The following is a 12,654-nucleotide window of genomic DNA, read 5'->3' as shown; positions in this document are numbered from 1 at the left end:
GCGTTCTAAATATTTCCCTCAAAATTACATTTCCTGTGAATTTGAACCGATTCGGACCGATAGATTTTGAGAAATTTTGAAAAATCTTAAAAAAATAAGAAATATTTTTTTTAAAGTGGTTTCTTTATCGATCAACTTCAACAACTAATCCGCCTTTGAGCTTGAAAAACCACGTCGATCGCCACCAAGCTGGTCAAAAGCGGTTGATTCGTTCGAGAGATATCGTACACGAAAGAAACTCGAAAAAGTGTTTTTTCGGGATTACTCCAAAATTTGTGGTTCGATCAATTAAAATTGCAAAATTATTTATGAGGATGATAAAACTGCGTCGAATGCCGCCAACCGCGTGAAAATTGCTTGATCCATTCAAAAGTTATTGCGGTTTGAAAATTCCAAAAATAGTGTTCTATGAAACTTCTATCAGACTTTCGAGCTGGGAGAGCTCAAATGCATAGAAATGTTATTTCTTTGAACTCAGCGAGCTCAAAATATCAATTTTAAGCGCCCAGGAATGGAATTAGCGGGAAGTTGCAGGGATGGCCCTTTAGGTGAACCGTTTTTCTAATTTTTTTTTGGCAGATCAGGCGAATCCCTCTAGATAATCGTCAGATTATGAGACAGTACGTTTAGAACATAAAGATGAACCACATATATCTTAATCTGACGCGCTTGAGTATTTCAAAATTGCGATTTTTTTTTGCAAATTAAGAAAATGGCTGTGGGTTTGCGCCCCATCGAAATCGTCAGATTAGTGAATGAGAGCTTTTTTTTGGTGCACTTAACACTCCCTTAGAAAATCTGACGCGCTCGATAATTTTTTTTTTTTTTAATTTTCAACCCTTAAATACAACCACCCGCATCATGCAAACGATCAGATTAACATACGTACATTATTAAAAATACGTAGGGCATAGATGCTATCAATATCTGACGCGCTCGAGGATGTCCATGCAACAGTTTTATTTACATATTTAACTATCTATAGCCGCTTCCCCCACCGATGAAAAGGAATTTATCATATAACATTTTTTTCTTCTTTTTATCTAAGCTTTGCATCCCAATAGGTCTCTATGACACTCGAGTAAATCCCCATTTAGCATCGTGGGCACCCCTACCATAAAGCATGTTGGCCTAGTAGCTTCAGCGTGAGACTCTCATCCGTGAGGTCGTAGGTTCGATCCCCGGCTGTGCACCAATGGACTTTTATGTGCGCTTTTAACATTCGCTCGAACGGTGAAGGAAAACATCTTGAGGAAAGCCTTAAACCCAAAAAAGTCGCGTGGGTCAGGCACAGGAGGTTGATATGTCTATTAGATTTAATGATCATGAAACATATACAGAAATCTGAGGCACAGACCTAAAAAGGTTGCCAGATTTAAATATTTTACTTAGCCTTAAGTAATCTCTTATGTTACCATTTTTATTTATTTAAAAAAGTTTGCCACATCATAAATAATGCAGTATATGTTACAAGCTACTTTTATAAAATACATGACTATTTGACGAACTACTTTTGTGTTATGTTTTTTTTAATTTTTTATGTTATGTAAAGTCATGAAAGAATTTCAGTTATATTACAATAAACTTAAAAATGTTCCTCAAATTGTGATTTATTTTTTACTAACTTTACTTTCTATGTTTTACGCTTTGCACTACTTTCCATACTAGACGAACTATTTTGCATAGGGCTCGTAGTAAACATAAAAGTTACTAAAAATTAAAATAATACACATCCGATTTAGGTTTTCTTATTAATTTATGCTTTCCAATAACAGCGGATTAGGAATCAGATAGGACAACAATTTCTTTTTATAAATTGATCACCACCGAATAGATCAAGCTCTGCTACAAATGCGGCTCCCATGGTACAGATGATGAAAGTGGGGATCTCCGGCAAGCATAATACAAGTAATAGATTTAAGCGTTTTTTCTGTATTTTCAGGTAAATGTCTACCGGAAGGTTTATTGGATGTATCCGACTGTTACTACGGGTTTCCCATAGCTTTGTCCTACCCTCACTTTTACAAGGGTGATGATGTTTTATTCACGAAGATCGAGGGTTTGAAGCCGGATAAAGAACTGCATGAAACAAGGTATACTTGCCTTTTACAAATTGCCTTTTAGTCGAAAAAACCGACTTTATTTTATTTGTTTTCGAAAATAGTTGTTTTAATGTCCACTGAACACATAAAAACAAAAATCTATTTATGATAAGTATCATTTATTTACCTATTTATCTTTAAAACCTTTCCTAGGTAAGACTATACCAGATAGTCTTGATACGATATACAAACATACTTACACATGTGCTGTGCAAATAATTACAAATATGGGAACCATAAACTCCTTTTGGATATTGGCTAGTGGTAGTAGTTCTTTTTACAGTATCTTCAATTATCCAAAGAAGCTGTATTGCTTTTCAACTTCGTCTTTCGAAAATTGTGTTTTCTTGTAAATTTTGTTGTGGAGCCAGCCTTAAGTGACCAATTTTGAACCAGGTTCTGGATCCAACCCGACTCCGGTCTTCCGCTCGACGTGAGTGCCAAGTTCCAGATCAATATGCCCTTGGAAGATATTAGCGGTATCAGAAACACTGGCAGATTCTCCAACATCTACTTGCCGCTTCTCTGGTTTGATATTGTAAGTTTTAGTATATTTTTAACTTTTGCTAGTTGTCTAGTTCCAAATTTGAATGTTTATATTTGCAGGATTAATAACATTATTTATTCGATAATGTATTTTTTTTATGTCACTTATATTAAAGAATTTCGCACGTTATGAAACTTTATTATTGTTGAAATCTTTTTACTTTTTGTCTGGCATACGTTACTTATGAATCATTTCTTTACAGAGAATGTTCCGCCTACCATCGTCAATGGAGATGCGCTTCAAAATGTACCTAAACATACTTCCGATAGTCGAAAAATCAATAATGTACCTGAGTTTTATTTCTGGTACGATCCTGATATTCGTTACCGTCTACATCCTAACATTCAAAATCATGTTTAAGTCATACAAACACAAAAAACATTGGTGTAATAAAGACAAAATGAAAGATATCTACGTGCCATGTGAAATGCCTTTAGAATCAGAGGATAATGAAAAAGAATCAAAGTCTTTTATTAAAATACCCTCGGATAAGTTAAAAGAATTAGGACATAAAATCAGCGATAAAGTAGGTACAAGAATTTTTGATTCCGAACGCAAAAACTCCCTCATTGTTCCTGAATCTTCGGAAGTCAATGATGCGTATAGGAGTGAGAGTGATGGTAGGGAAAGTGATTATGATAGGCGAGAAAGTGATGATAACGTAAGAGGTGATGGCACTTGTAAATATCTAGAAATAATTGATGATGGAAGTGATTTTGATTATGTTTATACTGAGAGTGATCGAGCGAATACATTGCGGGAGTTGGATAAGTGAAATCGTTGATCAATCATTGATGTTAGTTACTAAGTCTAATTGCGTTTTAACTAAACTACTTTGTCTCTTTCTGCAAAATGTTTATACTGTGATGAAGAGGCAGATGAATAATGGAGATATTTTTCCTCTCAGAAGATAAGTTTAAACAGCCCTATTTTTGTCTTGCCAACTTAAAACCCTTGCCGGTCAAGGGCTGAGTTAAAACTACCCGCTTTCGATGACATAATATGTCTAGTATTATTAGTAATCTTTTGGGATATATATATTTCTTTATTGTTATTAACAAATGTAACAATTTCTCCTCTAAGAATTAGTCTATATTTACAGCTTTTCGTTTTATGAGAAATTAAAAGTTATTCATCTTATTATTTTTGTGGACGAAATGTGATATCGATTTCATTATTTGCCATATGTACTAAGATGTTGACAAAAATTTACTACGCCAGCGAGATTACCAATGATTTTTAATGTTTCTATAAAATCTTCTCAACGACCTCACAGTTCAAAGTGTCGTAGTATAATGACACATTTGGTTCTACGATTTTTTGTGATACCCGCTTTTTACATTAAATCGCTTTGTTTGGTTATTGTCGACTGCATCAATGATTGATGTAAGATAAACTAATCATGACATTGTTATTCTAAAGCCTACTTAAGAATTATCATTTTGCGTCAGTTTTTTAGGTAGTCCAAGCTCAATGTTTGCTCACTATAAATAAGGTAATTAGGAAAATTAAGGCGGCTAAATTGCTAAACCGTTTAAAATAAGATTTAAGACTGGTGTCAGAATTTCATTCTTATTGTACAGTGAGAGACTGGCGAATATTTTATAATTGATTAGGTATTTTTATTTTATCATATTGTGCTGTTAAGTTCATGTAACAACAAAAAGTTCTATACCAATTTTAAACAATAAAATATTATTAAAATTACGCATACCATACTTTTTATTGTTCTATGGATTTACTAAGCTTGCCGTTAATGTATAAGGTAGGTAATATGTGATATTTAAATTAAATATTAAATAACCGATCTACCTGAGAATATAAGTAAATTAATTGTAAATATAAATTTAAGGATTGAAATTAAATGATTATAATATATTATCTGTTTTTTTTTGTTTAATCCCACAAGTTGTTTAGAGAACAATGATTTTGACGGAATACACGTACGTCGTATTCTGTCTCACACTTGATGTCACCATTTTGATCCCTATGTCGGAATTGTCAAATATCTATACAATTTTATAGTATTGCTAAACTGCGCAGTAAAACAATCGCTGGAAAACATCCAAAAATATTTAAACTTCTGCAACAATTTTCTAAAGAACCTTAAAGCAAATTACGACAAACGATTAGGCAGAACAGACATCACACCAAAAAACTATGCGATAGGATAGCTAGGATAGGCATTAGCTTAGCAGAAAGGGCTATCACATACATATCTGAGGCAAATAATAAAGAAAATTCTATGGGGACAAAAGCTGCACTTATAAGTTGGAACTTGTACAAAAACCAATTCTTAGAATAAAGAAGCCTCTATTGCAAACCGTTTAGATATCCCACAGTCAAACTCCACCTAAAAACAAAAACCTTTTCAGTAAGAAATCTATACATCTTAGCGATCAGTTCAAGATATCACAAACTCCATGGACTATGCAAGGAAGAAGGTATCAAATAGCCACTTCTTCCTTGCGTCTTTTTCCTTATGTGTAATTATTTTATTTATTTATTTATTTTATTTTATTTATTTTACAATTTTAGGGAAACTTACAGCTAAAAAAGGTTCAATAATATACAATTAACATGATGACGGCCAATTATCAGTTTCCACACTTACACATTATCACATCATTACACACCAACGCTCAAAAAAAAAGAAAAAAAAAAACTCTCAAGGCTATAATTAAAAACTAAATCTCAAAGTATCGATCACAAAGGGCTTTCTTCGTTGCAGTAACACTTGTGCAAAACAAATCCAAATTAAGCTCCCGACATGCCACATTAAAAGAACGACATGCTCGCAATAGGTAAGAATTTTTTCTGTATGTAGTTCTTGCTATGGGGACGTACAATAAATTTGGTCCGCGCAGAAACAATGATGGTGCGTACAGGCCCACCCTAGATAACAGTTCTGGCAACTCAGCCGCACCATTAAATAAAGACACTAGGAACGTAATGTCCGATATTTTTCTACGCTCAGCTAAAGGCAAAATATGAAATTTTTTGCAGCGTGTATGATAGTCAGGCAGGTAACAATTAGATTTAAATTGAATGTACCTTAAAAATTTTCTTTGTATACTTTCAAGGCGGTCTATATAAATGTTATATATTGGGTTCCATACCTGTGAGGCATATTCGAGGTGACTACGAACGAAAGAGCAATATAATATTTTAATGGTTTTAACTTCCTGAAAGTCGGAAGAGATTCTTATAATGAAACCTAACGCTTTTGTGGCTTTATTAATGATGCTCTCAATATGCAGATCAAAGAGAAGTTTGCTGTCAAATATAACTCCAAGATCTTTGACAGATCCAACTCTTACTAAAATAGAATCTTGAAGTTTATAGGTAAGGCAATAGGGTGGACTTTGCGAGTAAATGTACAAATGTAACACTTAGATACATTCGAGCTCGTTCAGAACGCAATTATTTTGAAAGCGGTCCAGATCTTCTTGTAAAGAGAGTGCATCAGCGACAGAGTTAATCTGTTTCATGATTTTCATGTCGTCTGCATACAGTAGAATTTTGGACGACTGAAAACAATGTGTGATGTCGTTAACAAATATATTAAAGAGAAGTGGGCCCAAAAGCGATCCTTGTGGAACTCCTGAAGGTATATATCTAGTTCTTGACGAGTATCCATTCAACACCACAGTCTGACATCGATTCTCTACGTACGATGAGAAACATCTGAATAGATTACCCCGTATACCCATGGAAGATAACTTGCTTAAAAGTATGTTGTGGTCGATTTTGTCGAAACATTTGCTATAGTCTGTGTATATAACATCTACCTGGGATCCATTAGCCATAGAGTCTGATAGGAAGTGACTACAGAGGATCAAATTTGACGTAGTCGACCGACCCTTTATAAAACCGTGTTGGTATTCACTAAAGTCCAGTTTCAGTGCTGAATATACTTGTCTGTAAACGATTTTTTCCATAATTTTAGCGAATACACATAACTAGAATTGTTTAGCTTATAAGCTCATCCAAAACACAAACGCCACTTTGAATCAAAGAATAAAAAAACTCAATTGTCTAATAAATCCGGACACATCTAAGATGTTTTGTTATCGTACTAAATTTCATGCCAAAACTAAATTTCCCGATCTATGGGTTCTGAGATAGTCAAACTATTCAGTTTTAAAACTCATAAAAATTATGCTAGCCAATTTGGATGTCGATTCTGCAGAGGCACATACGTAATTTGGTAGGAGGTTCCAAAACCACAGTACAGTGCATGCTTACAACGTCTTTCAACCCCACTTTGAGTGTATTATATACACGCACACCTATTCATTCATTCAGTACATTCACGAATACTTTAGGTCTTATACGACTTTTGATTACCCTACTAAGAACAAAAAAAATCTTTTAAACATGCACACTCACATACACACACACACAAAATCCAAAAAAATATTAATAGTAATGTTACTTACCAGCTTTTGATATCCATGTACTCTTATCAAATATATTTCATTTCTGTTAACTTTATTTCTGTAGTAAGTGATTTGTTTTGCTTTTTTTTTAATTTTAAATTTGTTTGCCTACTCATGTATGTACTTTTTGTTAAGACTGCTGTGGAATGGAAGCCTGGTTAATTTAGGGATGTGAAAAAATTATCGATTATTAAAAAAATCGATTTTAGTACGCGATGTTTATAATTGAAAATCAATCATAATCGTTTTTTAATCTGCCACCTCTCGACATTGTCTGATTCTTTATAAGCTCAAACTATTAGGGATATTCGATATACATCGATGTTTACTATGCGAGACATCGAATAGATCCGATGCTTTGGTGAGGTATTGAATTTAGGGATGTGAAAAAATAATCGATTAATTATATAATTATATTAAGTAATTATAAAAATCTCAAGTTTGAATTGAACACTATAATTTAAAAGTAAAATAACTTTATTAAGCAGCACAAGGTTACATACAATAAAAAAGACAACAAAAATACTGTTATGTGCTACTAAAAAGGCATAAACTCATCTATCAAATTTCACCGAAATCTATTAAAACGAGATTAGGTTAATTTCGATTAATCTAAAACTTCAATTTGTGTTTATAATTTCTATTGTTTATTTTTAATGAAGAAAACCATGATAAATAAAATATGTAACGTGTGTATTTTGAATGAATTCAAAAATTTGGATAAAATCGATTTTTTATGCAGAATGTCACATCCCTACTGGTTATCCATATCATAGGTTACCTAGTTTGGAAACCAGTCTCCCAAAACCTTCTTAACTGTAATTATAGTTTGTTTCAAATGTTACATGAGAGAAAAAAAATATTATTATTATTAAAACATGCACCATTTGCAGGGCATAATTGTAATCCACTTACATATGCTCCCTGGTGGGAGCTTTAAATCAATTTTGTCACAAGCATATTTTTATGTCATGAATAAAGATTTTTTGAAGTGAAACTTCTTTAGGTGCATGAGGGTTAAAATTTTTACGGAACGTCACGAAGATGTGCAGCGTTTTTGTCTAAGAAAAGAGAGAGAGCAATTGAGAGAGTAGGGCGAATTACTAAAGACATGCTATTATTAAAATTTGGTAAAGAGAATTTATGAAATATTAGTATTTTATGAAATTATTGAAATCTCAAATGACGAATTATTTGTATTAATTTTCGACACTTAATATTTCAATGACAATTAAATTTATTAAATTCCTAACATGTTTTTCCTTCCCTCTAAGTCTTGGAAAACTAAAGTTTTAGATTTGTATAAATATTTTAGAGTTAAAAATAAATTTGCCAAAGAAGTTTCACTTCTGACATGTGCACTTTGTACACACGCACTTTTTTATCTTAGTAAAACTTGAGGTAAGTAAATCACTGTTTTGTTGTTGTTAGTTTTTAAGCAGGGATCTCCTCCATGAGAAACTCTAAGTGAAAGACATGAATAATGAAACAAGCATTTATTGATACATTAATAATTAAGGCCAATATACAACATAATTCACAGCTCCCATTCAAACTTTGGTCAAATCTACAAACAAAAATGACAAATCAACAATTTTTGGTCGGAAATGGTTTATACATATTACGGAACTTAAATTTCTAATCCAATTACAATTTTATTTATTAAAAACATCGAAACGCCTTACAAAATTTCTACCAATGACAATGTTTATAAATTTTTAACATTCAAACACACAGATTTGACCACAACATACCATGTGAAGAGACGAATTCTTGAGATCGGTATCCTCATGGTACAATAATTCAGCGCTACACCCTATATTATTGTACCATGGTCGACTAACTACTGACGCTCCACCAAGTGGAGTAGTCATAAATAGATTAAATACGGGTGGTTCAATTTAGACCATTTTCAAAAACATTTGACATTTGACAGTTTATCAGCAAATTATATACATACATCAATTATATATACAGAAATGAAAAGTTATATAGATATTAAATTTGAGGTTTTTAGTCTAAATTGACCCATCTGAATTGATAAATGTCAAAACACCACAGATTAATAAGGTTTATTAAAAAAAAAATACTTCATCCACTAAAGGAGAGCCCTAAGTGACAACTTATGTACCTAAAATATGATTAAAAGGCACTGTATCTTAATCTATGAAACTACCAACTAAGTTTACAACGATTTACACTTGTACATAAATACATATTTAAGCTGCCTATGTCTAAATTTTATGTAATGAGTACATACTGGATAATTTTTTTACATTTTTAAAGTATTTTTATATCTAGCATCTAAATAACTCACTCCAGCACTTATTTTATATAACATTTTCAAAAAAGGTGTCCCGTAGGCTGTAATGGCTACTTCACAAATTTCACCCTAACTAACAAACAACCTAAAAACCTGCACATCTAAAGTTTTAAAGAAAAGAATTTAATAATAACGACAATATTCCACTTTAAAATAAACCTACTATAAACCTTAATTAGTAAAAGAATACTTTGCTGTCGCTATAAAGACTAAAAAAATATTCAACGTCATAAGTTGGATATTTTAGTTAAACTGCCTTTTATAACTAAATTAGTATAGTGTTTTATTTTTTTTTTAAACTAAAATAATGATACCTACATTATATATTTAAAAAAATGTATTATTAGGGCGCCAGTTATATAACTTATATGTCCAGTTGTATATGTGAAAATTCCAAAGTTATCAGCTACTTTTGAAATTTTCCTTCATACTTGTTATATATGTAATATAGTTAATATACGATATTCGAAGCTTTCGGGACACTAAAGACATCTTAGCTAACTAATCTAAAATTTATCACAAAAATGTTGAAATGGAAGATTATGTCAAAGACTTTGAGTCGTAAGGAACTATCACAAGATCTTGCTAGCTTATTTCTCGTAAAGGTATTTGATCTTCATTTGGGGCATTAACATTTCCACGCCTTCCTTGGCTGTATTTAGACAATTCACATTTTAATTCATTCAGCCAGGTAACTAATGTGAAAAGCACCGATTTTTTGTACGATTACTATTCAATTTTCAACGTTAAGATTTTTTAACTAATTTTATTTGTAACTTGTAACAGCCACTCAGGGAGCGTTCAAGTATTACGTCACGCAATTATCGGAGATTTTTAACCCCTCCCCCCCATGTAACGCACCGTAACGTTTTTCTTTACCCAATAGTAAAACGTTTCGTGACCACGCAGTAACTCTTTATACCTAAAAGTACTGGAAAGTCGAAAATAATATTAACAATAACGCATAATTTAATCCCCATCGTAGAGTTTTACAAGAGGACCCCCCCCCCAAATTCGTTACGTAATACTTGAACGCTCCCTTATACATTTCAATTTCAAAAATTATATTTGCAGACGTATTTAATAGTTCTTAAATACAGAATTAATTAAGGCACACTTATTGTAGATACGTAATAACGAACTATATTAATTAATATTCAATATAACTAGTTGACAACTTTGTTCAACCTTGTGCGACAATACACAGTAATACCCCTATAACGCGCTTTCCTTCCATCAGTTCTGTAGTGTGAAATGTATAATGATTAGATCATAATTAGCGTCAAATGTGTTGTTATAAAATTAAACTAAATAACTTTATTAAATTCGTGTTCCGAGTTTTTAAATTGTTCATAAACGGTTTTTACGAGAATACTCGTACAACGCGAGACAACCGCGTTATAGGGGTTACTGTACTTATAATATTATTTTTAAATAAACATTTATAAAAAATAAATCGGTTTCATTGCAGTATTTTAATTCTTCCGTCCCTTTCAACCCAATCAAACAGGGGTTTACATTGTGTTGTGAAGAAAAGAGACAGATGAGCTTTTTAGTAAACTAAATGCAACTACTGACTTAGTTTTAATAAGAACGATAGATTTAATATATTTGTAAATAACCGGTATTGGTATTTAGTTACCGTATCGGTAATTACCGGTAAAAGGTGGGTTAAACATGGTGGGGTTACTGAGGTTTGGATTCATCATACAATAGTCTATTAAACTATGGTAGAATAATTAGATATTAACGAACGAAATTTAAAGCCAGATTATTTCTGCCTTTACTAAAACAACTTTGTGTTGCAAGGTTAAAATAAATGTTATATTCGAGTTAGTTTATTTAAACGTATAAAATACATTTCATTGTACGTAGAAATACTTAAGTAAAAAACGGTTTGAGATTGGCCATAATTTGACCAATTGCAATGAAGATTTCGCCAAGAACTATAAATAAAATGCTAAGAGCTTTTGCTTAGAGCCTAGTGTTAGAGTCACATTTGCGGTGACACGATTTTTCGACCTGTAGTCTGATAAAATCGACCCCTTCAGGATTTTATTTTGTATTAATCCTGTATAGAATTTTTATTGGCTTTATTTATGGGTCAAACCATAAAAAACTTTCTGAAAACGATTATAATGAATAACCGTTTTCAAGCCAATTTAAAATCTTCTATCAAGAGCTGTCTAAAAACGTGGCTTGATACGAAACGGGTATCATAAAAAAACCTTATTTAAATCCGTCTTATTCAACGTTACAAAACTTCCCATATTTTTTTAATTATTCACGATATTATATTACTATGTATATTATAAATTGACGTAACCAGACGGATATTATATGTAAATAAATATAACCCACAAAATAACCGGTTTTTTCGTTACTACTAATAGTAGGGCGACTCTGAAAACCGGTATCGATGTCATCTAAGGACAAGTTATGGCGCAAACTTGAATTGCTTGGTAGAATAACTTAGTATTTCAATATTAAGTTATCTTCCCATTACTCGAATCAGTATTTTATATACAGAGTGGATAAGCATCGTAATAGTCATTAATAATTATATTATATTTAAATGTCGATAAAAACTAAAAAAAATATATATTTTTTAAAAAATTAGCAAAATTAAATTATTTCGGCTCCACTTTTCGTAATAAATCGTCCATATTTCTCTATAATCTATGCAAGATTATATAAAAACAGTGGTCTGCTATATTTAAACCAGATCAGATCAGACATCCGACCAGGGAAAATATCCATGCTTTTATTTATCACAATGCAAAATAACTATGCCCTGAATACTTCTTATTGTAATTCAAAGTGATTGACACGAGTTACTCTCTGATACTCTCATGCCCACTTCCCTATCTGTCAGGGAGTTAATAAATAATAAAGTCATGTAAAACTGTAGTGTGAATATATATATACATATATATATAAACCACAAAACAATTACTAGGATGCATCAAGGTAAATTTCCAATTTAAAATTTAAAAAAGTTTACTTTCGGAACCTTTTGTCTATTGTAGCAGACTCAACCCTGTGCGTTTGAACCACCAATTTATGCAAAAATTGTGAGGCAACCTTCGGACCCAATAATAACAGATACAAAAAATATAAAGCCAGGGGTTGTAACGCCTAACGTATATCAGCCTACGATCCTTGTCCACTCTGTATATCATTTATAAATGGTGTTTATAAAGCGTCGTTTGCAAATTGCCATCTATTTCAAATATTAGC

At 32.1% G+C, this 12,654-nt stretch overlaps 1 protein-coding gene across 3 annotated transcripts in view; it reads left to right on the top strand.

The window, feature by feature from the left end:
• LOC125055126 (lysosome membrane protein 2-like) overlaps positions 1 to 4,516 on the top strand; it is a 78,139-nt gene extending 73,623 nt beyond the window's left edge. For all 3 annotated transcript variants that reach the window (XM_047657380.1, XM_047657381.1, XM_047657379.1), the window contains 3 exons: positions 1,943 to 2,093; positions 2,499 to 2,640; positions 2,852 to 4,516. In XM_047657380.1, the coding sequence (XP_047513336.1) occupies positions 1,943 to 2,093; positions 2,499 to 2,640; positions 2,852 to 3,424 (866 nt within the window). In that variant the 3' untranslated portion in view covers positions 3,425 to 4,516. The remainder of the gene's footprint in view (positions 1 to 1,942; positions 2,094 to 2,498; positions 2,641 to 2,851) is intronic.
• The last annotated feature ends 8,138 nt before the right edge of the window (positions 4,517 to 12,654 follow it).

This window comes from Pieris napi, chromosome 13, assembly GCF_905475465.1.
Source record: "Pieris napi chromosome 13, ilPieNapi1.2, whole genome shotgun sequence".
Taxonomy (NCBI): domain Eukaryota; kingdom Metazoa; phylum Arthropoda; class Insecta; order Lepidoptera; family Pieridae; genus Pieris; species Pieris napi.
This window is presented reverse-complemented; position numbering and strand designations above follow the sequence as displayed.